Below are 25,405 nucleotides of genomic sequence, written 5' to 3'. Positions count from 1 at the left end.
CCTGCGCTCCCACCACTTTCACATCATCAGGTTCACCTTGAACTCACTTGCACCCAAAGTAAAAGGTTCCCACCACAATTAGAAATGTTTTCTGTGCCACACTCCCTCTCGGATGTCTTTTTCCAATTAGATGTTGGATTTGCTTTGGCCGTTAGAGTCGAATCTCTCGTCCAAACTAACCCAAGAGACCAAACACTCAGACACACACACACACACACACACACACACACACACACACACACACACACCCTTGTAATGGGCCTTTCCTAGAAAAATCTAGTGTTTTTCCCCCCACGGGCATTTATATGCTTTCAACGTGATCCCTCTTTAAACTCCAGATGTTAGTGGAGGGCAACCATGTTGAGCAGGCCAGATTATCAAATGTCTGATAATCCCAATTGCAAGGTTAGAGCAACACTCCGGATTGTTCAGCAGTGTTGCTGTGTCATGCAGTGTGTGTGTGTGTGTGTTTGTGAGGGGACTCTTGATCGTGAGAGAGAGAAACTCTCTCCAGCAGTCTTTCTGTTGTCAGTGTAGTCAGTCCTATCGGAAAGCCACAGACGTTCATCTGGCACGAGTGTTTCACCGCACTTGTCAGATAGTCAAAGTGACTCTCCAAAGTCAAGAACTCGATAGATATTTACACTAGCTTCTCATTTTCTCTATGCTTGTGTGCTTGTTTGTTTAAAGACACAATATCTCTTTTTGTTTTAGTTTTTACTAACATTATTATTTTTGTACTCAAAAACATTGGTTAATATGGAAATGAGCTCTCATAACTTTCCTTCAACAAGTCTCAGAGATCTTGAATTCGGTGAACCCCATCGAACCTCTAGCCTGGGTGTTCCCATGCTGACTTGCGTTTTGATTCATGCTGCTAAGGCAGCCTGGAAACTACCGCCCTAATGTTTTGCCTCAGATAGGGGACCAATCACAGAACAGGGGGGATAGCAAACGATGATGAGCTATGCACAGACGCATTTGATAGACATCTGCGGCGCCCAATAAACGGATCTGGGCATTTTTTTCAAATTCGAGAAAATGAATGTTTGGTTCCCAGACCACGTCTCATTGAGAAGTGGTGGCGCTAGCCAGGCTATCGAAACTCAGTATTTTCTATGGTTTGTGGACAAATTCAAAAATCAAATGAGTGTGAAGGAGTGGAGAGGGAGAATGTCACACTGAGGTTTTAACATGAGCTAGTATGGCCGCGCAATTATGGTCAGAAGTCATAATCACAATTAATTGATTAATTCTATTAATTGCACAGCCCTATTAGCTAGCATTAACTTGACAGGCAGATTTCAGATATTCAGGTACAGCAATCTGTAGGCCTGTTGTGGGTAGTGATGATCTGTGCTTCTGTTGCTGTATCTGCTCTTCTGTTGCTGTATCTGCTCCTCTGTTGCTGTGTGTGCAGTCGCTGTAGCTGAGGTTGTAGTGGACTAATCGACTCTTAAAATCACCAGTTGGTGCCCTAGGCAGCAGTCGACCAGTTGTGGACAAAATGGTTAAAGGTTAAACGGTTAGACTTTCCTATGGTGGTACTTCCCCGAAAATGAGACCTCTTCCACAGTGACATGGAAGTTGTGAACAGCGTTATCACAGCGCAGTAAGATCACAGACTAATCACAGGCGGCTAACAGCTAGCACCAGCATCAGGGTTAGCACCAGCACTATACCAGTGCAACTAGTCCAGTGGTTCTGAAACTGTGGTACGGGTACCAATGGTTGTACGCGGACTCTCTGTTGTGGTGCTCTGGGAGTCTCTAAGATATTTTATTTCATTAGGACAAAATAATCACTTCAAAGGATAGAAAATTATACTGTATAATGAAAAATCGTTACATTTAAATTAGTTTTTGTCTTTCTTGAAAAAGCAGTGTGTACAATGTAAAATACATTTAAATTGGCCCACAGTACTGTATTTTAATGCCAGTCATAATGGCGGTACTTTGTAAAAAGTAAACTGTTCTCTGAGGTGGTACTCATAGTAAAAAGTTTGAGAACCACTGAACTAGTGGACAGTGATTATGAGAGATGTGTCCACCAGTAAGAGTGAGTGAGGGTGAAACCCCCGGCTGCGTCTGTGATTATGAGAGATGTGTCCACCAGTAAGAGTGAGTGAGGGTGAAACCCCCGGCTGCGTCTGTGATTATGATAGATGTGTCCACCAGTAAGAGTGAGTGAGGGTGAAACCCCCGGCTGTGTCTGTGATTATGAGAGATGTGTCCACCAGTAAGAGTGAGTGAGGGTGAGATGTGTCCACCAGTAAGAGGGAGTGTGTGAGGGTGAAACGCCCGGCTGCGTCTGTGGCGGCTCCTGCATACAGGAAGGAGGTCAGGACGGCCGGAGCAGCTTCCAGGAAAAGTGCTCAGGAAATGAGCAGCATCTCTGAGGAGCAACCGTGACGAAAATAGTGTCCCATCATCCTCCTCCCCACACACACACACACACACACACACACACACACACACACACCATCCCAGACACACACACACACACACACACACACACACACACACCATCCCAGACATACACACATACACACACACACACACACACACACACACACACACACACACACACACGCACACACACTCACTCACGCAAAACACACCTACAGTACCTCTACCTTCCCAGAGACTCACACACACACACCATATAGTATACTGCGCACACACACACACACTCTCGCTCACTCTCTCATTCCCCTCTATAAAGTAATGCACCATGTAGCACATTCCCTGCACCACAGAGAGTGTTTTCCCCCTGTGCCTCCTGTACTGTTTGGACTGATTTGCTGACTTTTACACATAGCGCTACTGCTGCTGCTGTTGGTGCTGCCGTCCAAAAGGGTGTTGACTCGTGTTTATTTAGCACTTCCGGACAGGGAGTGTGTGTGTGTGTGTGTGTGTGCTTATGTATCTGTACTTGTATATGTATGCGTGTGTTTCAAGACGTGCGCATTTGCAAGTTGTTTTTTGACAGCCCCCCCCCCCCCCCCCCCCGCCCCCCCTTTCAGAAGGGGTTGTCCTGTTGCTGGCTCTTGGCGGCCACCATGCCTCCTCCTCCTCCTTCTTCGTCTACTGACCTTTTCCTGTGGCTCTAACGTTACAGGATGCGTTTCCAGATAAGTGCGCTCTGTGCATTTCCTGTTTATGAGTGATGGCAGCCGCCATGTTGTGGACCTATTGAGGGGGCAGAGAGGGGAGGGGTTTGAAGGAGGATCAGCAAAGGGCCCCTCCAGAGGTGGAGCGATACAAAAGTGCCGTCTCTATTGTTTAATGTTTTTTTTGGGGGGGGTGGTTTCAAGTCACCCAGTTCATGGATATAGTATTATCATAGTGTTGGCATGAATTGGCTAGTGCTTTGAATTTTATTGTACGGTGTTTGTTTTAAGTGGTGTAAGTGTGTGGTCTAAGAAAGATGTGAGGGAAGAGTGAGGGAGAGAGAGAAATGTGAGGGAGAGAGAGAGAGATGTGAAGGAGAGAGAGAGAGAGAGAGAGATGTGTGAGGGAAGGGGAAGGGTGTGGGGCTGATGGGTGGAGAAGTGAAACAGTCACCTGCTTCTGTTAAAAAAAACAAAAAAAAAAAAAAACAGGGAGCAGTGTTCCTTCTGTCACAAGCATCTCCTGACGCTTGGTGCTGACTGCCCTGCAATAGGAGCGATAACCAAGGGGTGGGGTAGGATTTGGGAGAAGATAGAGGATTTGGGAGGAAGAGACGCAGAATGGTGTGTGTGTGTGTGTGTGTGTGTGTGTGGGGTGGAGGTGGTTGGGAAGATAGTGGGTTGTAATGTCTCACCTGCAGCCAGGCTCACTGAATTCATCAGCCCCAGCATCAGATAAAGCAAATGTAACATTGTTGGGTGTGTGTGTGTATGTCGGGGTGTGGGGTGGAGACGGTGGCTGTGTGTGTGTGTGTGTCGGGGTGTGGGGTGGAGACGGTGGCGGGGTGTGTGTGTGTGTGTGTGTGTGTATCACATTAGCTCCAGCGGTAGCGGTGATGTGGCACAGAGATGAAGGAACAGGAGGAGGTCTGATCTGTCTCTCTGCGGTGTAGATGTCTGTTGCCATGGTGAGCGGAGCACCGGAGGTGGGGTTGCTAGCCGGTTCCCGTTCTGAAGCGATTAGTCTGCCTCAGTCTCTGCCGCGGGAGCACGGCTGGACTATAGCCTGCATTTTGTGGAGCGACACTGAACTATAAATTGGCCTTCAACCCTGTCATTAGGGCTGCACAAGTGATCCATTTCTACTCAAAATAGCAATCGCGACTCAATCGTGGTCAATCTTGTTACTCCTTGTGTGACTGAAACTCACCAATCAGGAGTGCTGTGCTGGTTGTGCACCAGCTGTTCTGACCAATCAGAAGTGTCTCAACTTCAAGCAAAATTTGGAATATTAAACTTCAGCTTTAATGTCAAAAATGATATCGCAAAATCAAATTGTGATCAAATGAGATATTTCCCCCTAAATCGTGCAGCCCTACCAGTCATTTGTCTGTGATTGTGTTGGTGCCCGTGGCTGAGGAATAGCGTGTGCACACCGCAGTGGTTTCAAATCTGGTCATATCACTCAGACCAAAAGACCAGGCATGACTCGGTAGCTCAAGCTCCACCTGCTTCTCTGGCTTTTGGTTAATCGCCTCATTTCATTGCTGCTCATGTGCACGAAAAGATCACCTCGCTGGCTGATCCCTCCCTCCCCACATCCGTTTGCCGTAGTCTCCCTGTAAGCCCTCAGTGTGCTCACCGCAAATTAATTGCCATCCTTGTTTTGCAACACTTTTAGACAGTGTCTGTTTAACATGATTTATGCTAGTTGTTCCATTGACCTTTGCCCTCTAGTGTGATTCCTGCATGTCTCTGAACGAGAGGGGTCTTCAGTTGAGGGGGGGGGGGGGGGGGAGGCAGGCGCACTTTGCTCGCAGCCCAGTCAGTGCTGTGGTGGTGAGGGTGTGAAGCTGGCTTTTTATCTCGTCGTTAGCCGCTGGCACTTGTGCAATCGTCACGCCAAGACAAAGTGTGCATCTTTGCACGTGGATGGGCTTATCTGTGTATGAGTGTGGGTGTCTGTTTGTTATATTGCTATATACATTCGTCTGTGTGTGCTTAGGTCTGTTTAGATGTTTTGTGTGTGTGTGTGTGTGTGTGTGTGTGTGTGTTTGTGACCTCTGGCTAGTCGCCGCTGTCCATGTACCTCTCGCCTCAGAATCAGGTCAGGCTGACTGGCGAAATCCGTGTCTAAAAAAGGAGAGGAGGAAAAGAGGACGACACACACACACACACACACACACACACACACACACACACACACACACACACACACAGAGAGAGAGAGAGGGAGGGAGAATTCAGAAGATTCTGGGCTTGGTTTGTTTTTGTAATGAGGTCAGTTATCTGGTGTGGTTAGAAGCCTGCCTGATAAGGGGAGAATGTATGTGTGTGTCTGTGTTTGTGTCTGTGTGCGAGCCCTGTTTCAACTTGTTCTAAATGTGTGTTTAAGACAGGCTTGATTTGCAATAGTACTCTTTTGCACTTGTTATTGTGTCTGTGTGTGTGCCTGTGTGTGCGCCTGTGTTTGTGTACACGCTTGCATGTGTCTGTGTGTGTCTTTGTGTTTTATTTTTACGTGCCAGGCTGGCATAACGTTGTTTGCTGAGACGGCACATAAGGCACCAGCCAGGTGTGTGTGTGTGTGTGTGTGTGTGTGTGTGTGTTGTGTGGTTCATTACTTACACTGGTGTGTGTGTGTGGTCGAGTAGGCTAGGGTAAGATGTGGGGATGCGGGCTTCTGTGCTGCTGATGGTTGCTTTGGGTAAACGCACATTATGTGACGTCTGGTGAACAGAGCAAAGAGCAGACTGCCCAAAGAGCAGTAGCCAACAGTGCAGCCAACACTGGAGACTCTTCACTGTGCTAAGTCAATAAGCACCGCAACAAGCCAGACATCTCTCAAACAAAAGCACGCACACTGCTCAAGGGCCCGCTTAGCATTCTACCATATGAGACTATTGCAAAAGCACTCCAGACGTTTTGCCTGCTGGCTAGGCCATTGTGTTTGTGAAATGTTAATGAAATAGTTTGAATAGCTAAACATCCCAGAGCCTCCACTGCTAGCCTATATGCCAGATGTTGTAGGACAAATTCAGCCTCAGTGTTAAAGTCTACTTGGCATGCAGTGACATTTTTTATTTTATTTAACATAGTATTTATTTATTTTTGTGCTGCACCTATTTGTAAGTATTGCAGCGTACATAGAATTAGAATTATAGAGTTGATATTCTCAGGAACAGTGATTTTTTGTGTGTGTCAGATTTGGAAAAGGAACTACATTTACTGGGGATGTTAGTGACCTGTATTCTTCCATGTTCAGCAATGCCATGACGACGTTAAATAATTTACATACCCATCATGCATTTGTGCCCTCAATAACAGTTGTAGTAGTTACCATCATTGAGGATCTTAGCAAACGAGGAACTTGTGACCCGATAGAAGAACAAACAATAGTCCTCCTCCCTATTCTAGCCATCATTTCTGGTACTGTAGATAGTAAGGTGCTTCACTCCTCTTTGTTGTTGGGCTTAAGTGACTTCCTTTTTCTTTTTATTGCTGCCCGCAATGATTAACCCAGAGATCACCAAGTTCCTTGTAACCAGACATCTAGGGAAGGGAATATGTTGCAATGATGCGCCCAATACTTGTCACATCCTATGTCTGGGTGTGGCTATACAGTCTCATTGGCTACATAGACGGTGTGTTTGTGTGCGTGACAAGCAGCCAGTATTATTCCTGCTGCCCTTATTTCCACTGTCTACTGACTCATTGCTTCCTCAGGTCCCCCCTACACACACACACACACACACACACACACACACACACACACACACACACACACACACACACACACACACACAGAGAGAGAGTAAATGACTGATGACATTTTGTGACTAATCCAAGGACTGTTTGTTTTTATGGTCTTCACTGAGGAAAGATTTGATCCATTTCAAGCCTGCTGCCCTCTTTGATTCCATAGGCATCCCCCACTCCCTCTTGGTATGACTGTTCCAAGTAGTTAAAATTGTATGGTTTTTTTGGTCAATTTGGGAAACATTTTAACCATTTCCTTTGCCCCCTTTTGATTTTGTGGGGAAACATCAAAGATCAAAATGATGAATTAGTGAGAGGCTTTTCCTCCTGGGAGAAAGGATTCAAAGTAGGGCAAGAGTAAACAAGATCAATAAATGAATGAATGAATGAATGAATAAATGAATGACTAAATGAATAAGATTTCCCTGCCAGTTACTGCCTGTTTAAAAATGCATTCTTCAGGCCCCAGCGGTGGCGCAACTGGCTGGGGGCACTTGCACCGTGTGCTGGCGACCCGGGTTTGAGTCCCGCCCCGTGGTCCTTTTATGGATCCCATCCCTGCTCTCTCTCCCATTCACTTCCTGTCTCTCTCCACTGTTCTATCAATAAAGGCATAAAAAGCCCAGAAACATACTTAAATGACCAATCACCAATCCGTTTGCTTCTTGTCTAGGTTGCTGTGGTGAAGATGAAAAACACGGAACGGGTCTACGCCATGAAAATCCTCAACAAGTGGGAGATGCTGAAAAGAGCCGAGGTAAAGACCAGCTGAACTCTCAGATCAGTGTCATTCCTGCAAATAGTTTTAATTTTGTCACCTATTTTTAATTTAGTCTTCGTTTTGTTAGTCATTTTGGAGACGAAAACAAAGAGAGATTTTATCTTAGTTTGTGTATCATGCAAAACATTTCATTCTTGTCTTTTTTTCATCAACAGTAATGCATATTGATATAGTCTTAGTCAGTGTTACAAGACATGTAAGTCTCCTCATCGTCTCGTCTTAGTCTTGGAAAAAAAGGTTGTTGACAAACATATTTAGTCTCATCGCGTCTGACTAGATTAACACTACCTGCAAATTTGTCTCTGATTCACTCCTGTGGTCCGTCTCACTCTTAGACCTGTGTCAGCATGCACTCACCCACACACACCCGTTGTGTCACTATAGTGCAACCCCCATCAGATCTTTCTCAGTATGGGGTGTGCATACGAAGAAGTTAAACATTTTTAACAACTGATATTCCGTTGTTATTATTAGTACTCATGGACTATTTCTTGAACAGTTAACTGTTATCTGTGCACACCCCTAGTCTCAGCAGCATATCTGTCTCACCATACACTCCCACTGACATTGTGTTTCAGTGGCTGAACTGATTAACCAACTGGTTGTTACCCAGGAAGCCTGCCTACTGCATATGTGAATAGCACACAAAGATGTCTGTTAATTTGATCAATGTAATGTAATATCAATAATGTATATCAATATCAATGTGAATCTCTTTCATTACCACTCAGTTGGCGCATAAATTCAGTAGGTACCTTGCATTGAGCCTTGTGGCACTCCTCTTCTCCATGTTCGCCTAGGTAACACCAGAAAGCATTTCCTGCACCCCAAAACCCCTTTATTGCCCAAGCCAGTTCTCAGGAGACTGTAGCTTCCCTCTGCAGGAGGCAATTGGAGTAAAGGGAGGAGGCCATTTCTCCCCCTTCTTATGCTCGCCTCCCATCTTCTTGACCTACTTTCTGTACAATCACTTCTGACAGTGCCCCTAGGCCTCTCAGTGCTGTGTCAGGCGAGCTTTTGTCAGCCAGGGCTGGTCAGTAATCCCTCAATCCCACTTTGAACATAGCAAGGCCCCCAGATCCTCCTGAGCGTCTTCATAAGACGCGCTATATCCCTCTGAAGTGTTGTTGTAGGTTAAGACGAAAAGACGGGCCAAGTTCATTAAATCCCAAGCACAGCTTACAATATTGGTAATATTAGGAAATTATTTCGTATTATCAAATGCATATATTATTTCTTAGTAAATACAATGATAAATATTATCAATATTTCAATGAAGGTTGACTCTAGTGCTGTTCTTGAGATTATCCCAAACAATCCATATTTACTGGGCAAAAGCAAGCTATTTTATGCAAAACCTATGCACAGCATTCAATGTTGTAGATACTCAGAATTTCATAATTACTTGCTAAAACCTATTGGCTGCAGTGTTGTGTTTGAAGATACCAAAAGTCTGACACTCATAATGTATGTTTTGCTCAACATTAAATGGGAGACTATAGTACATATACCACACCCCAGCAGGATGCAGGCAGTATGAGGAAAAACACTGTCACTTACTTCCTGGTCCCCCAACCCCACCCTTGTTCCCCTGTAGACGGCCTGTTTCCGGGAGGAGAGGGACGTCCTGGTTAACGGAGACTGCCAGTGGATCACCACCCTACACTACGCCTTCCAGGATGACAACTACCTGGTAAGAACAGACACACAACCAGACACTGAAAACATTATTATTATTATTATTGCTATATAAAACACAACAAATGAAATGATTACAGAAGAATGCCGGCACTTTCCTGAAAAGTGTCTGAGTTTGTGTCTGTGTGTGAGCCCTATTTCTGCTTGTTCTAAATGTATATTTAAGATACACATAGGGTAGAGAGGCACTGCCAAAATACAAGCACCACTACATGCCTGACTTTTATTTCTTTCGCAAAGACAACATTCAGGGAACAAATGTGCACGAATAACAGCGCTTTCCTGTAGAGGACAGAACAGGCACAGCCAAGCTGCAAGTGCCTCGACATGCCTGGTCTGAGAAATAAATACATCAGTGATTTTGGCTGTGTCTGCCGGTTGTGATGTAACACATGGGGTTACTTAAGTTTAAAGCTCAAGCGTTAACAAACATCTGTTGTCACAGTCCACGCACACCATATGCTTCGATCCATAGGTTTTCCCTTTTTGGTGAACTCGGTGTCACAAATATAGCTCTCTTTCGACTCCCCACCCTGTGTGCCTTCTGATGGACAATTGCATGGTATTAATAGTGAAAGGCTGGTGGACATATGCCATTTATCAAAGTAGACCGCTCTCCCCAACATTATTTCAGTGTAAAGAGATTTTACAGTTACACTGCCTTCATTTGGACTGTGCCCCTGCAGAAGGCACGAGCCACTGCGCGTGGGTGTTTTTATCGGCCCTGTTAAGACATGTCATAAAGATGAAAAACATTTTACGTAAAGGAGTGCCTTTGCTGCTAGAGCTGTGTGCTCTCTTCTTCCTCAGTTGATTCTTTTGCTGTGCTCTATTGTGTTCATCTCTTTAATTCTTGGAAGACATCTTGGGGCATCTTCAGTTGCCTCTTGTGTGACTTGATGCCAAAGACCCCCCCAAAAACTTTTCGGTTTAGAGCATAGCACCAACAAATGTTTTTCTCAGATTGCCTTAGTGCAAGACAGCCCTCTTCCTCACTCCCTAGTGTCTGTTGATGGACTACTACATGCTACTGATGGCACACCCTGGTGAACATATACTACTGATGGTACACCCGGGTGAACAAATACTACTGATAGTACACCCTGGTGAACATATACTACTCATTGTGCACCCTGGTGAACATATTCTACTGATGGTACACCCGGGTGAAAATATACTACTTATTGTACACCCTGGTGAACATATACTACTGATGGTACACCCTGGTGAACATATACTACTGATAGTACACCCTGGTGAACAAATACTACTGATAGTACACCCTGGTGAACATATACTACTGATAGTACACCCTGGTGAACATACAGTATACCACTGATAGTACACCCGGGTGAACATATATTACTGATGGTACACCCGGGTGAACATATATTACTGATGGTACACCCTGGTGAACATTATACTACTGATGGTACACCCTGAAGTGCATTCAAATTTGGTATAATGCCAAACATTGCCTTAACGTTCTCCCCTCTCCCCCACCTCCAGTACCTGGTCATGGACTACTACGTCGGGGGTGACCTGCTGACCCTGCTGAGTAAGTTCGAGGACCGTCTCCCGGAGGACATGTCCAAGTTCTACGTGGCGGAGATGGTGCTCGCCATCAGCTCCATCCACCAGCAGAACTACGTGCACAGGTGAGACGCTGTCATCAGTCGTCATCACCATGGCAACCAGGCTCCTAGTAATAACACCTGGCCAATAAGCAGCAGAGATTAGACACAAGGCTCCAGGGTTAGGAGGTTGGTTAGCAGGGTTGAAAGGGTATCAGGCAGTGTGCGTGAATTCAGGCATGGCCTGGAGCGTTTATGCTGTGAAAATTTGGTAATTGATAATTGTGTGGTGGTAGTGGCTTTAAAAATGTCTGCTAACTTCAGGCTGTACTTTAAGCCCTGGGTTATTAAACAAGGGTTTTGATGACCGAGAAAGTTAATTGTTTCAAAATGAACCATAATAATCAGTTGTGTTTTTGCTTAAAATGTAATAAATAGCACACTAACTCTCTGGAGCAGGTGTGTTTCATGAATGATATGACTTCCCATTCAGGTGCCCCCTAGTAATCTGGCTTTAGCTTCAAGTTCAGGCATCTGTCATTTACCAAACGGGCTAAAACTTCCATTCAGCAGAACATTATTCATTGTACCTTATCTATGTCTTATCCTGACGGGAAGTCACTTTGGCCTGACTGTAGAGCTTTACAGTGAGCTGTGTGAACGTTTACATTTAGGGGCACTGATTGTGTGTGTGTGTGTGTGTGAGAGAGTGAGAAAGCGAGAGAGCGAGAGAAAGATAAGAAGCACACGGAGGTGTGTTGCTGTAGTCGCCTGGCCGTGAGTAGGACTAGCCTGGTCCGATGTGTTGACAGATGACTAAGATGTGGCTAAGATGGTCCCGGTAGTGTGGCTGCCTGTAGAAGGGGCCTCTTCCTGGACCCTCTGCCCAGCAGGGAGAGCATGTCCTGGGGAGCCTTCCGGCACAGCTGGGCCTCTCTTCCTGCCTGCTATGCGTCCAGGAAGCCTGGTCACTGCTGCTTCCCTCGGGTGCCAAAAACCACACACACACACACACACACACGCGCGCGCACATTATTCCTGTCTGTCTGTCTGTCTGTCTGTCTGTGTCTGTTTGTCTGTCTGTGTCCTGTACACCTCCCTCGCCATCTATTTTTTAGATTCGATTCTTTATTGTTATTGTACCGCTGAGGACAACACTACAGCGAAATTACATAGCACCCCCTGAAATATTACGAATAAGCATACTTAAAAATGATAATCTAACATTTAAAAGAGCAGTGTTTAAAAATATGCACGCTATGATATTGAAGCATTCAAGCGCACTGCTATCTTGTTGGCACCATGGACCTGGCACCACCAGGTACCTGTCTCGTCTTATGAGCACTCGTATGCTTACACTGCTTACTTAGACGCTGGCAAACTCCCATGCGTTCGCATACCTAAATCGGTATCCATCTAGATGCCAGTCAAAATTGTGCACCCTCATGCACACACACACACACACACACACACACACACACACACACACACACACACACACACACACACACACACACACACAGACACAGGATGTCTGATTGAAAATTATCTTCCCAGCAAGTCTCAAACCTCCAGTGGAAATACATCTCTAAACTGTATGTAAACATTCGTAGTCCATTTATTTAATTGTCATTTATGCATTTTATCCAGAGAGACTTTCAGACACCAATTACAGTGGCAGCAGGGAGTCAAACCTACTGTACACCTGCTAGCCTGCTAAGTTTCTTAGCCAGGACATCACCAGCACAGTTCATAGTCATTCACACATTCACGTAGAGAGAGTACGCTGCCCGTTCCCCGTCTGTGCCCCCTTCTCCTCATGTTCAAATGGAGGTCACGGCAGTCACGTCCGAGGCCAGATATCCCCCTGACTGTCCAGCGTTAAACATGTGTTTGGGCCATTCATGTTGGTGAGCCCCACTCCTCATCGCCCCCACCCCACCCCCCCACCCCCCCCCCACCTCCCCACCGTAGGCAGCCTGGGAGAGCAGGAGTGCAACCGAGCGAGAGGGCACTTAATGGGCCGGCTTGTGTGTGTGTGACTGTCTGTGTGTTTGTAGGTGTGAATGGGCCTGATTGTGCGTGTGTGCCTCCTTGCGTGTGTGTGTGTTTGTGTGGGTTTGTGTATGAGAGAGGAAGAGAGAGAGAGAGAGTGTGAGTGTGTGTGTGTGTTCCTGTATGTGTGTGTGACGAAGCGATGAGTCCTGCCTGCTGTGTTTACTTCGTGCCTGTGGTGCCCAGTGTGGTGCCAACCCTGTGAAACAGAGGCCACTCTGTGTGTGGCCCTTCGCAGGCCCAGCCGGGCAGAGCCCTCACCCGCCACTCCGCGACCACTGACACAGAGACGTACGAGAGAGCCAGAGAGAGAGAGAGAGACAGACAGAAAGAGAGAGAGGGAGAGAGAGAGAGAGAAATAGACGGAGAGATAAGAGAGAGAGAATGATGGAAAAGGAGGGGGAGAGGGATGTAGCAAGTAAGATAGAAAAGGAAAGAGGGAGTGCTTGATGAAAGAAAGTTTTGAGGAAGATTTGTTTGTGAATATACTATCGAGTGATTTGCTGGAAAGAATCTTTTCGTTTCATGTTGTCTTTTGGTGCATTTTCTCAACACAGTCTATTACTCTCTCTGTCTCTCTGTCTTTCACTGAATCTTGTTTTATATTTTGTATTTCTCTCTTTCTAATGGTTATCAGGGACATCAAGCCAGACAATGTTCTGCTGGACATGAATGGACACATCCGCCTGGCCGACTTCGGTTCCTGTCTCAGGATGATGCCCGATGGCACGGTAAGACCTCTACCCTCGCCAGGCTGTTAGGCCCTGTGTCCACCTATCGCGTTTTCAGCGCCAACGGCGACAATTTTCAATGTAAAGTCTATGTAGCTCAGCGTTCACAGTGCTGAGTGCCCCCGGCGGAAAAAAAGCTCTCTGCGCTGACCGTTTTTTACCGCAGTTCTCAGAGCGCTCAAAGTTGAAATCTCTTCAACTTTTAGAACAGCGCCGGGCTCGTCAATGTCATTTCTTGTTATAAACCGTCTCTGGTTTTGGTAACATAGCAACAATAAACACTTCTCGAAGCACCGAGAAAAGGAGGTTGAGGGCGCTCTCAGCGTAAAAAAGGCGATTGGTGGACAGAACACCTTAAGGTGGCAATGCAGGGGGCAGCTTTTTGAGAAGTGCTGCTGGACAACCATATAACCTCTTCCATGTGTTCTGATTCGATGCCCATGAAAATGTACCAAGTGCTGATTAATGTACCCTAGAAAAAAGTACTTGAACATCTCTTAGAAACATCGCTCAAAAAGTTGCCTTGTGTGTCATCAACTGAAAACACCAAAAATGAATCAAATAATGAAGATTTGGGACGGCTATAGCTGCACTGGTAGATCAAGGTACCAACACTTCTAATGAAAGTCTAAGGCTGATCAAAGCAAACCATATATGTCTGTACTTAATGATCTATTGTGGTGAAGGTGTCTGCCATGGATAACCAACTCACAAGACAACATACCAGAGGCACAATGTCACCCCTACCGTTGCCCAGACACATAGCAAACAATAGCAATATTCCTCCTCCTCTCCTGATGTCGTCCCTGGTCATTGTGATGGCTGATTCAACCCTGACAGCCGGACACTTACGGGTCAAGGCTACATCTGGCCAATGTGTCACCACCAGTCATGTCCAGCCCAGACCAACCCAGCTGGGTACAGCGCACTGGGCACTGGGGGTGGTAGCAGTTGGGAATGGGAGGGGATCACTCTGGGCGATTGGGTAATTAGAAAGTGGCGTATGTGTGCTTGTGCCAAGTGGGCATTCAGTGGCGTTTTTTTGGGGGGGGGGGGCATTTGGGTGGCAAGTCAACCAAGAGCGCAGATGCCCCGGGAAATCCCAGGCGGACTGCTGACGAGAGCAGGCGGGAATCACGGAATGAGCAGCGCCAGTTAGTTCCGGCCCGGTTCCTCACATGGCAGGCTGATGCAAGGCTCTACACACACACACACACACACACACACACACACACACACACACACACACACACACACACACACACACACACACACACACACACACACAGAGGTAGCATATGCTCTGGAAGCCAGCTGGTTCCAGCGATCACACATGAAAGATTGTTGTGCTTGTTAAGATATGCCTCAAAATATACCACAAAATGAAAAATAACCTCCAACACTTCATTTAATGATGTCAGTGGTGTCCTAGTAAGAAAGTTAACAGGGTGGCGTCATGGTTATTTTCAGGGCAGTTAGCAACGATGGAATTGCTAGTAATGATATTCAAAATCTGCAGACACATATAACTGTCTTTTTTTGAAATTATTTTAGAATTATTTAGATTGTTTTTGTTAATAAAAAATCAAGAATAGCCTACGCCTGCCACCTCAGTCAACATGACTGTTTAGACAGAGATCACGGAGCCTGCCGTCAGCCAGGGTTGAGTCAGGTCCTTTAGTTCAAAGCACGGATTAGATCATGTTTATCGGACTGCTCTGTTTGTTTGAGTAGTCCCTGTCACTGACTCAGACTGTCCATGAGTCACTAGTCTACAGGCTCATCCCAGCACAATGATGTTGTTCCCTTAATGGCTAAAAGTAGCCTCTGTGCAATGCCTCATGCCAGTTTGACAGTGACGAGTGTTTAAGAGGAATTCTGTCAAGCATTCCCTGGGCAGTGAAACACCATATCAGTCACAAGGAGAGAGTGTGTGTGGTTGGGGAGGGAGTGACTGTGTCAGTGTGTGATTGTGTGTTGGGGCGTTAGGGAGGGAGGTGTGTGTTGGGTAAGAGTAAGGGTGGTCTGTGTGGGTGTGTGCACTTTGGCAGAAGGGAGCAAGATCACTCTGTGTGTGTTTGTGTGTGCTTTAGGCAGGACAGAGTAAGATCAGGATGTGTGTGTGTGTGTGTGTGTGTTTTGGGCAGTTGGAAAGGACGTGTGTGTGTGTGTGTGTGTGTGTGTGTGTGTGTGCGCATGTGTGTGTGTTCAGTCTCGTGCTTGTTCGCTCTGTTCAGCACTGCCCTGGTTAGTAGCGTGACTGTTACATAATCCTGGGGCTGGTGACAAGTCTTCAAGCAATTCTAGGCAGCGAAACGGGACTTGACCGGTCCACTGGCCAAGCAGCACACAATGCGAGCACTCACACTAATGCACACACAGACACATATTCAGTCTCTCCATCTCTCTCAAGACACACACACACACACACACACACACACACACACACACACACACACACACACACACACACACACACACACACACACACACACACACACACACACACACACACACACACACACACACACACACACACACACACAATTAAGACACAGCACATTGTGAAGCTGTTTTGAGGAGCAGTACTATGGTCATCTTAGCAGTGCCCCAGTAACCTACACCTGACCGAGCCTTCACAAGCTAGATAGACCGACAGACAGACAGACATCTAGACAAAGACGGTGTGACCATACTAGCGGTCCGGTCATCTTAATTTAGACATTACGCAGCCCCATCAAACCAAAAGCTCTAGTAGGAGGTCACTGTGCACTGGAAATCTGTAGAGGTTTTGAATCATGCATGAGATCATTGATGGAACCATACCGAAATTGTGCATAGATCATGCATAGAATGTCGAGGTTCTGTTTACAGTAAGTCACGTAGAGAACCGTTCACAGATTGACGTACAGACAGTACAGAGTCCAAATTATGTTAGAGATTATACAGACGGTAGTGTTTAGATCCTGTACAAAACCATACAGCTCTAACTGCTCTGTAATCAGCCGTTCTCTCCCAGCCCGTCGCCGTTCCCAGTCTCCGTGCTGGAAGTCTAAATCTGAACGAGCTCGACTAGCTCAGGGGCAAGCTCTGCATTCAGGCTAATTTATGGGTCTGGGTTAATGTTCTGTTCTTTCATGCTAATTTTATTGCCTGAGCTCTGGGACGTGTCTTCATCCAGTTTCCAGTCTCCCTTCCTCAGCGCGCAGAGGAATTAATAACCTCAGGTTAAGAAGACGCTGATATGAGAGAGAAGCGAGTCTTTGTGCTATTTTTTTTTTCTTTGAAGCTCTTGACAGAGTGTGTTTCTTTCACACGCAGTGTGTTTAGAATTCCCCAGAGGTCTCCCCCCGTTTCAGCTCCGAGGCTAAAGGCTTTGTGAATCGTTTTAATGTTCGATCTCCGAAAGGGTGTGTGTGGGGTGGGTGGTGGTGGGGGTTTGTAGCTGAGAGTGTGTTCTCTCATTAACACTATGCCACATCCTCAGCTTTTGGATCTTGTATGTATTTATGGGTGTGTCTGTCTGTGTCACTGTTGCTCTTGCCATCTGCATGCAATTGCCGTTTTGGTGAACCGTGAAATGTATGTCCGACAGTGTTGGAATGGGTGCCTGCGTAGTGAGCCGTTCAATTGATGTCTGTTGGTGTGGGAATCGGTTCATGCGGGGACAGACCTAGGCCTAAACGATCCCAGGATGTCCCAGTGCTGATGACTCAAACGTTATTCTCCAAACATCACCGTCTGTTTTTGTGAGCTTTAAAGCAACACCAAAGAGTTTTTTTTTGTACCGTAAAATAATGTTTCCAAAATCATTTCAGTGGTTCATCAACTGGTAACAGGGTGAATGGCACCTCTGCACTCGCTTCGCCGCCCTCTATCGGCTATAACCACGCTGTGTAAGTTTACCAGATCGGCTAGCGGATCTGTAGTTTGATGGAATGAGACATAAGAAACTACAAATTTGACTTGCTTCGATGTCGCAATACATCATACTTTTCATAAAATCATGCAACAAACTCTACCTTGTCTGTGGACATCATGATATGCTGGATAAACAAACAGCGTGTGTGCAACAGAGGAAAAGTGCTTCAGTATTTCTTAAAATGTGAAAATGATGCGGTTGAAAACTTCGGTGAGCGAAAACGGCTGTTTAGAACATTCGCTGGTCAACGGCTCAATTCTGTCCGGCCCCTTTGTGTGTCCGCTTCCCAGGTTCAATCGTCGGTTGCTGTGGGAACCCCAGACTACATCTCCCCGGAGATCCTGCAGGCGATGGAGGACGGGATGGGGAAGTACGGGCCGGAGTGCGACTGGTGGTCCCTGGGCGTGTGCATGTACGAGATGCTCTACGGAGAGACGCCCTTCTACGCAGAGTCCCTTGTGGAGACCTACGGCAAGATCATGAACCACGAGGTGAGAGCAGTTAGTTAGCCATCTGGTGTCGTCATTTACCTTTCTTTCTTTCTTTCTTTCTTTCTTTCTTTCTTTCTTTCTTTCTTTCTGATCTCTCTCTCTTTCTCTCCGTCTCTCTCTCTCTCTGTCTGTGTTTCTCTGTCAGAGGAACCCTTGTCAAATCAGGCTCATTTGAATGTTGTGGTTTAGTCTTCATTCATATATTTATACATGATTTAATCTCTTTATTTACCTGAAGGAAACAGACAGTTTGAAATGTAGACTGGAACTGTTCAGCACACCCCACCTCCTCTCCTCTCCTCTCCTCTCCTCTCCTCTCCTCTCCTCTCCTCTCCTCTCCCTCTCCTCTCCTCTCTCCCTCCCCACTCCACCTCCACCTCCTCTCCCTATCCTCATCATCCCCCACCCTTGGCTTCGCCCTGAGGTTAACCGGCTCTGTGACTCAGGAAGTAGGATAGCGAGTATGCAGTATCCAGGGTGGTGTATGTGTCGGTGTCTTTGTGGTGTGTGTGTGTGTGTGCAGGTTGTGTGAGGAGGCCTTTGAGAGGGGTGTGTGTGTAAAGGAGGGGGTCAGGGATTTGTATGGAATTTGCATGAATGTGGAGCGCTGCCGACACATCAAAGAGGCATCCCAGTGTCCTCTGCACCGCTAAGGGAAAGAGGGGGGGGTGGAGGGTGTGTGTGCGCGCGCGCGCGCATGTGTGTGTGTGTGTGTGTGTGTGTGTGTGTGTGTGTGTGTGTGTGTGTGTGTGTGTGTGTGTGTGTGTGTGTGTGTGTGTGTGTGTGTGTGTGTGTGTGTGTCTGTCCGTCTGGGCGACTTGGGTTGAGGATAAAACCACTCCACGATCAATTGATTCTACACACACACACACAAACACACACACACACACACTGCATTTTCTCCTTAGACCCCTTATTGATGCGGCACAGATGATATTTCAAGGCTGGTCTACGTTTACGAGAAAGGAGGAATATATCTCGGGGCTACGCACACTGTCTAGGGGCCTGTGTTGCTGCCAGATTTTCAAAACAGACCTTGTCAGATATTGATCATGACTTGGATGGAGGTCTAGTTGTTATATTACTCACAGATGATTTGCCTGTGTGTGTTGGCCCCCCACCTCAGCAGTAGGAAAACACAGTTTAATTATGGTTATTGAAAATCGTTATAAAACCGGAGAAAAGCGGTTCTGTCGAGCTCTGGGATATTGCCGACTGTCTGCAGCTCCAATCCCGCGTGATTAATACAAGATGGAAGGTGCTTCGGTCTGCGTAGGAGCGTCACATGGAAATCATTTAATGTAACGGCATGGTAGAGAAAAGCCACCGACGTCTCAGTCTTTCAGAACGAGGACAGAAATTGTTTTTATTTCACACCCCATCATCTCCTTCTCGTCTGTGTGTGTGTGTGTGTGTGTGTGTGTGTGTGTGTGTGTGTGTGTGTGTGTGTGTGTGTGTGTGTGTGTGTGTGTGTGTGTGTGTGTGTGTGTGTGTGTGTGTGTGTGTGTGTGTGTGTGTGTGTGTGTGTGTGTGTGTGTGTGTGTGTGTGTGTGTGTGTGTGTGTGTGTGTGTGTGTGTATTTCCATTGTCTCAGGAAAAACACATGTCATGTTTGATGAAATCTGAATAGTCATGTTTGCTGCTAGAAATCCTTGTCTGTTAAAGTAAAAATGATAGCGAATTACTTACATATTTGGTAGCTCTCCCTCTCACCCTTCTAGATCCTTTTAGGTCTGTCTCTCTCTCTCTGTCTGTCTCTCTGTGCGTCTGTCTCTGTCTCTGGGAGATGGACTAAAACTCATTTCAGATATGATTAAAAATGTTAATTCTGGCTCGATCCCTTGCTCACCCTGGTGTGTGGAATCTTCTGTCTCTGTCTGTCTCCATCTCTCTCTGGTCTGCAGGAGCGTTTCCAGTTCCCCTCCCACATCACGGACGTGTCGGAGGACGCCAAGGACCTGATCCAGCGGCTCATCTGCGGCCGGGAGCGGCGCCTGGGCCAGAACGGCATCGAGGAGTTCCGTCGGCACCCCTTCTTCGCGGGCATCGACTGGGAGAACATCCGCAACACCGAGGCGCCGTACATCCCCGACGTCAGCTCGCCCTCCGACACATCCAACTTCGACGTGGACGACGATGTCCTGAAAAACCCTGTAAGTCCACGGGTCACCTCATGTCCCGTCCTGCTCGTTGTAGGGACGTCAGGGATAGTCGTCCGATGAGACGAAATGAAAGAATCCCCTCAATTTTTACAGAGAAAATTATTTATTTATTTTTCTATTTTTTTAACTGATTTAAAAGAAAAAAAAATAGTGAGAACAATGTTTGTTTATAAATTAGTTCCTGCACTCCTTAACTGTCAAAAATATCCCTTCACCAATTAATTCATTTTGATTTAAATTTAAATTTCAGAAACTCATGGCGTTTAGCAGAGCCCAGAGCCTGAACCCAGTGTTCCATTGACCATGTTGCTGGCTGCCTCTTAAAGGAAAACTCTTACTTAAACTCTTAGATTAAAGGAGAATTCCGGCAATTTTTCACATCGACCTGTCAGTACGATAAAAGCGACAATACTCTGACCTCGAGAAACGTTGAAGTTCTCCTTCAATCTACAAGTTGTATTAGGAACTGATTTAATCAAAAAAGTAATTAATTATCAAATAACGTGTATAACTTTCTCCCCCCCCCCAACCTGCCTCGTAGGACATTGCTCCGCCTATGTCCCACACGGGCTTCACCGGTCAGCACCTGCCCTTCGTGGGCTTCACCTACACCACAGACAGCTGCTTCTCGGACTGCGGCACCGTGCGCCAGGCCGCGCTGCCCGGTGCAGGCGGCTCGGCCGCCATGGAGGTGGACGGGGGGCTACAGGTGGAGGCCTTCGAGCAGAGGATCCGCAGCCTGGAGAAGGAGAACCAGGAGCTCAACCGCAAGCTGCAGGGTAGGGACACACACACACACACACGCACGCACGCACACACACACATGCACACATGCACACACACACACACACACATGCACACATGCACACATATCCCCAACCCTAACCTGGAGCTCAACCGCAAGCTGCAAGGTAGGGACACACACACACACACACACATGCACACATGCACACATATCCCCAACCCTAACCTGGAGCTCAACCGCAAGCTGCAAGGTAGGGACACACACACACACACACACATGCACACATGCACACATATCCCCAACCCTAACCTGGAGCTCAACCGCAAGCTGCAAGGTAGGGACACACACACACACACACACATGCACACATGCACACATATCCCCAACCCTAACCTGGAGCTCAACCGCAAGCTGCAAGGTAGGGACACACACACACACACACACATGCACACATGCACACATATCCCCAACCCTAACCTGGAGCTCAACCGCAAGCTGCAAGGTAGGGACACACACACACACACACACATGCACACACACACGCACGGGACAGAACGGGAGAAGCAGAAACACACTGACACACATACAGTACATACATACATGCCTGCAAACACATCAATAGGGCAGAATAGATAGAAATGCACATGAACATACATAAATACAGTCTCTCTCACACACATTCACGTACACATACCCACTGTCTGTGTGTGTGTCTGTCCTGTCTACGGGTGCATGTTTGTGTACACAGATTTTACCATAACCAGCTGTTAACGCTCTGAAAACATGGCCTTCAGACACAAAGCAAACCTATTCCCCCGTCTGCATGAATTTTTCAGCCTTTGAGCTTGTACTTTTACCTCTGCCTGTCTCAAGCAGTGTCTTTTATTTACTTTTTTTCATGATGAAACACGCCTGCCCTTCTCTCGGTTTAATGTTTGATGAGGGATTTTACACACACACACACACACACACACACACACAGGGTTGTGTCCCCTCAGTCTGTGGGCTGACTCATGCTAGCGTGCCCTTGTCATCTGGTGTGGAATATTCTGTCTAACTACCCTATTTCCTGCGCTTTCTCAGAATGGGAAATGGGAGCGTTTGTCAAGGTTATCTGGAGGCTAACAATAGAGTCTAGACAGTCATGTTTCAAGCATGCTTTTTCATATTGATCATGACATGGACGGAGGACTTAATCAATGTCAATCAATATTGGTCATGCACAATGTTGGTGTGTGTTTGTGTGTGTGTTGGCCCCATATATCTGCAGTAGGACCTAGGTCACTAATGGCAAACACTGGAGTGCTTATTTCAACTTACGTGTTGGGTTCTCTGACCCAACATCCTGGTACCGTCCTAATACCGTCTTCTCTCTCTCTCTCTCTCTCTCTCTGTCTCTCTGTCTCTGTCTCTCTCTCTCTGTCTCTCTGTCTCTCTGTCTCTCTGTCTCTCTGTCTCTCTCTCTCTCTCTCTCTGTCTCTCTCTCTCTCTGTCTCTCTCTCTCTCTGTCTCTCTCTCCGTCTCTCTCTGTGTCTCTCTCTCTCTCTCTCTCTCTGTCTCTCTCTCTGTCTCTCTGTCTCTCTCTCTCTCTCTCTCTCTCTCTCTCTCAGAATCAGCGCAGGCTGGCGGGTCAGGCCGTGGGACCAGCACCTTGGGCCGAGACAAGGAGATCAAGAAGCTCAACGAGGAGATCGACCGTCTCAAGAAGAAACTAGCCGGTGAGGTGGCAGACACACAGATACACACACACAGACACACACAGACACACGCAGTCAGTCAGTCAGTTCTGGGTTCCATTAAGGACGGAGTCTGTGAACTGGAACGGTCACATGAACCGCTATATCTCCACTGGTCAGCAGACTCCACAGATGTGGTTTATGATTAATTTAATGGAATTGAACTTTCATGAGTCACTCTGCCCTTTCATGCTAGAGGACAGTGTCTGAAGGCCAGTGCGGCCCATAATTAGTCTCCATCTTAGACTCAATCGTGTTTGCTTTGGCATGAAATACAGTTCCCAGACGTTTTGTTCTAATGTAAAGTGCAACCAGCGTGCAGAAAAGCAAATCAGATAGGGGTCATGGCGTCAGTACCTTTCATGTAAAGGACTGATTGTAATGGCTACTTGGCCTCAAAGTAGCCGCAGCTAATTTTTAGACTTTATCTTAATCATGTCTTAATCATGTAGCACGTGCTAAATGTGATGATAATTATTATTATATTTTTAAATTAACAACCAGCTGTCAGAAAAGAGAAAACTTTGGCACGGAAAAGATATACGTGTTGTTTTTGCGGGTCCTTGGATAGAAACTAGGCTTCTGCTAACACCCAATGACTCATGAAAAGATGAATGAATGGATGAAGGAAGGGATGGATGAATGGATGAATGAATGAATTTTGCACTCACGGTGGTGGTTGTCTTTTCCTCAGACTCTGATCGGCTGGAGCACCAGCTGGAGGAGGCGGTGACCCTGCGCCAGGACTACGAGAGCTCCTCCACCAGGCTCAAGGCCCTGGACAAGCAGGTCAAGGCCCTGCGGCAGGAGAAGGAGGAGATCCACAAGGTACAGTACAGTACAACGCTGGCCCTCGTGGCCCAGAAAAAGTGTCTGTCTGCTGGGCAGCGGACTTGGCCTAAAAGCCATCCCACTCCATGGCTCCATGCTACGTGTGGTGATGCTAATGCTATATCTGTACGTACGTTGCACAATAAATGACAGTGGACATGGATAGCCTTGAGGTTTTGTGACTCAAAAGAGTGAATGAGTAGGAGAGGCTTTATTCCTTTCCTGGCAAGGAAGACATGATCACAAAGAAGACTTGAATCACATGAATGAATAATGCTCATAGTAATCCATGGACAATGACACTGCAAATATAACCCAACAGAATAGAAGTCCCTTATCTGACCTCAGGGCATTTGTCATACTGAGGACATCACGGGTTTGTTTGCTGGCTGATTAGAGTTTGACGGTGTCCATGAACAGGAAGTGTGTGTGGGAAGTGTGAAGTGTGTATGAGTAAGGACACAGGCTGTAGGACGCAGGGCGGATAGTAAATATGTTTTTGAGGAGGATGTTCAGCTCATCCATTGCCGTGTCGTCGTGAGTCTGGACGCCTGCTGAGAAGCCATTACTGGGCATTATGTGGATGGAGTAGCCATTAGCAGCGCTGTTTGACGCAAATGGCTTGATGACCGCTGTGCAACTGCCGAACACACACACACACACACACACACAGGCTCACATACATCTGTGTTCTCTCTCTTACACACACACACTTATACGCTCTCTCTCGTGGTCTGTCTCAGACACACACACACACACACACACACACACACACACACACACACATACACACACACACACACACACACACACACACACACACACAGTGATTAGGCTTGAGTAACCAGGCCCTCCAAAACATCCCCTCTCCCCCTCTGCCCCCCCCCCCCCCACCCCCCCCCCCCCCCCCCTTCTTAACTCGATATCCTTGGGCTGTACTTGATTATGTGGACTCTATAAACACTAGGCCTCCTCTCTCCTGATGAATGTCATCATTCTGTTACTCAGGCCAGGGTCAAACCCCTCTACTGTGTCTTGCCCTAATCTGATTCAGCCCGGCATTCTGTCCCCACTGGTGGATGCACACATAGCCACGTAAGAAAAAGGAATGTTGACGACATGGTAGTGCTAAAGATAGACTGGTCACTATCTGTTCGTTAGGATAACTATACAGTTGTTTGTTTGTTTGTTTGTTGTTGTTGTTGTTGACTACATAGATGTGGTAGAGAAGGGTCACTGTCGGAGTTAGGAGGATACATGTACAGTTTTGGTTGTTGGTTGGTTCGTTGGTTAGTGAATTTGTTCAGTGCTTTTGAACAGTCCGTGTAGAATGGTTGGGGAATGGCTGGACTGATTTGGTTAATAGGCAATTGAAGGAATGAGTGTGCAGTATGTGGATATAGTCTCTGTCCTCTAGTTTAGCTCCTCCAGTACCGGTCAGCCATCATGCTCTTGTGTTTTTCTATAGAAACCTCCAGCTTTTCTTGCTCCTTCTGTCTCTTGTCTCTCACTCCATCACTTCTGTCATTTCTGTCGTCTTCCTCTGAGTCTATACTCTCTTGCTCTCTCACACACTCTCTCTCTTCGCTATGACCTCCTTCTGTTACTTTATCTCTGTCAAAACTATCTATATCTTTCTGGTTCTCTCTCTCCCCTTTCTCTCTCTCTCTCTCTCTCTCGCTCTCGTTCACTGGTTGACATGTAGGCTATGTATGTGCATATCTTCATATCTTCTTCAGTCATTGTTCACTCTCCCTATATCTCTTCTGCTTATGCATACAAGCTTGTTAATATTTTGTTATTTCTTT

At 46.6% G+C, this 25,405-nt stretch overlaps 1 protein-coding gene across 1 annotated transcript in view; it reads left to right on the top strand.

The window, feature by feature from the left end:
* cdc42bpb (CDC42 binding protein kinase beta (DMPK-like)) overlaps positions 1 to 25,405 on the top strand; it is a 97,321-nt gene that overhangs the window by 27,246 nt on the left and 44,670 nt on the right. The window contains exons 3-11 of the mRNA XM_062551456.1: positions 7,545 to 7,628; positions 9,250 to 9,345; positions 10,860 to 11,008; positions 13,617 to 13,710; positions 17,923 to 18,123; positions 20,028 to 20,276; positions 20,827 to 21,064; positions 22,641 to 22,748; positions 23,461 to 23,594. Coding sequence (XP_062407440.1) covers positions 7,545 to 7,628; positions 9,250 to 9,345; positions 10,860 to 11,008; positions 13,617 to 13,710; positions 17,923 to 18,123; positions 20,028 to 20,276; positions 20,827 to 21,064; positions 22,641 to 22,748; positions 23,461 to 23,594 — 1,353 coding nt within the window. The remainder of the gene's footprint in view (positions 1 to 7,544; positions 7,629 to 9,249; positions 9,346 to 10,859; positions 11,009 to 13,616; positions 13,711 to 17,922; positions 18,124 to 20,027; positions 20,277 to 20,826; positions 21,065 to 22,640; positions 22,749 to 23,460; positions 23,595 to 25,405) is intronic.

Source organism: Sardina pilchardus, chromosome 12, assembly GCF_963854185.1.
Source record: "Sardina pilchardus chromosome 12, fSarPil1.1, whole genome shotgun sequence".
NCBI classification, from domain to species: Eukaryota; Metazoa; Chordata; class Actinopteri; order Clupeiformes; family Clupeidae; genus Sardina; species Sardina pilchardus.
The sequence above is the reverse complement of the archived record's forward strand: the minus strand, read 5'-3'. Positions and strand labels throughout refer to the sequence as shown.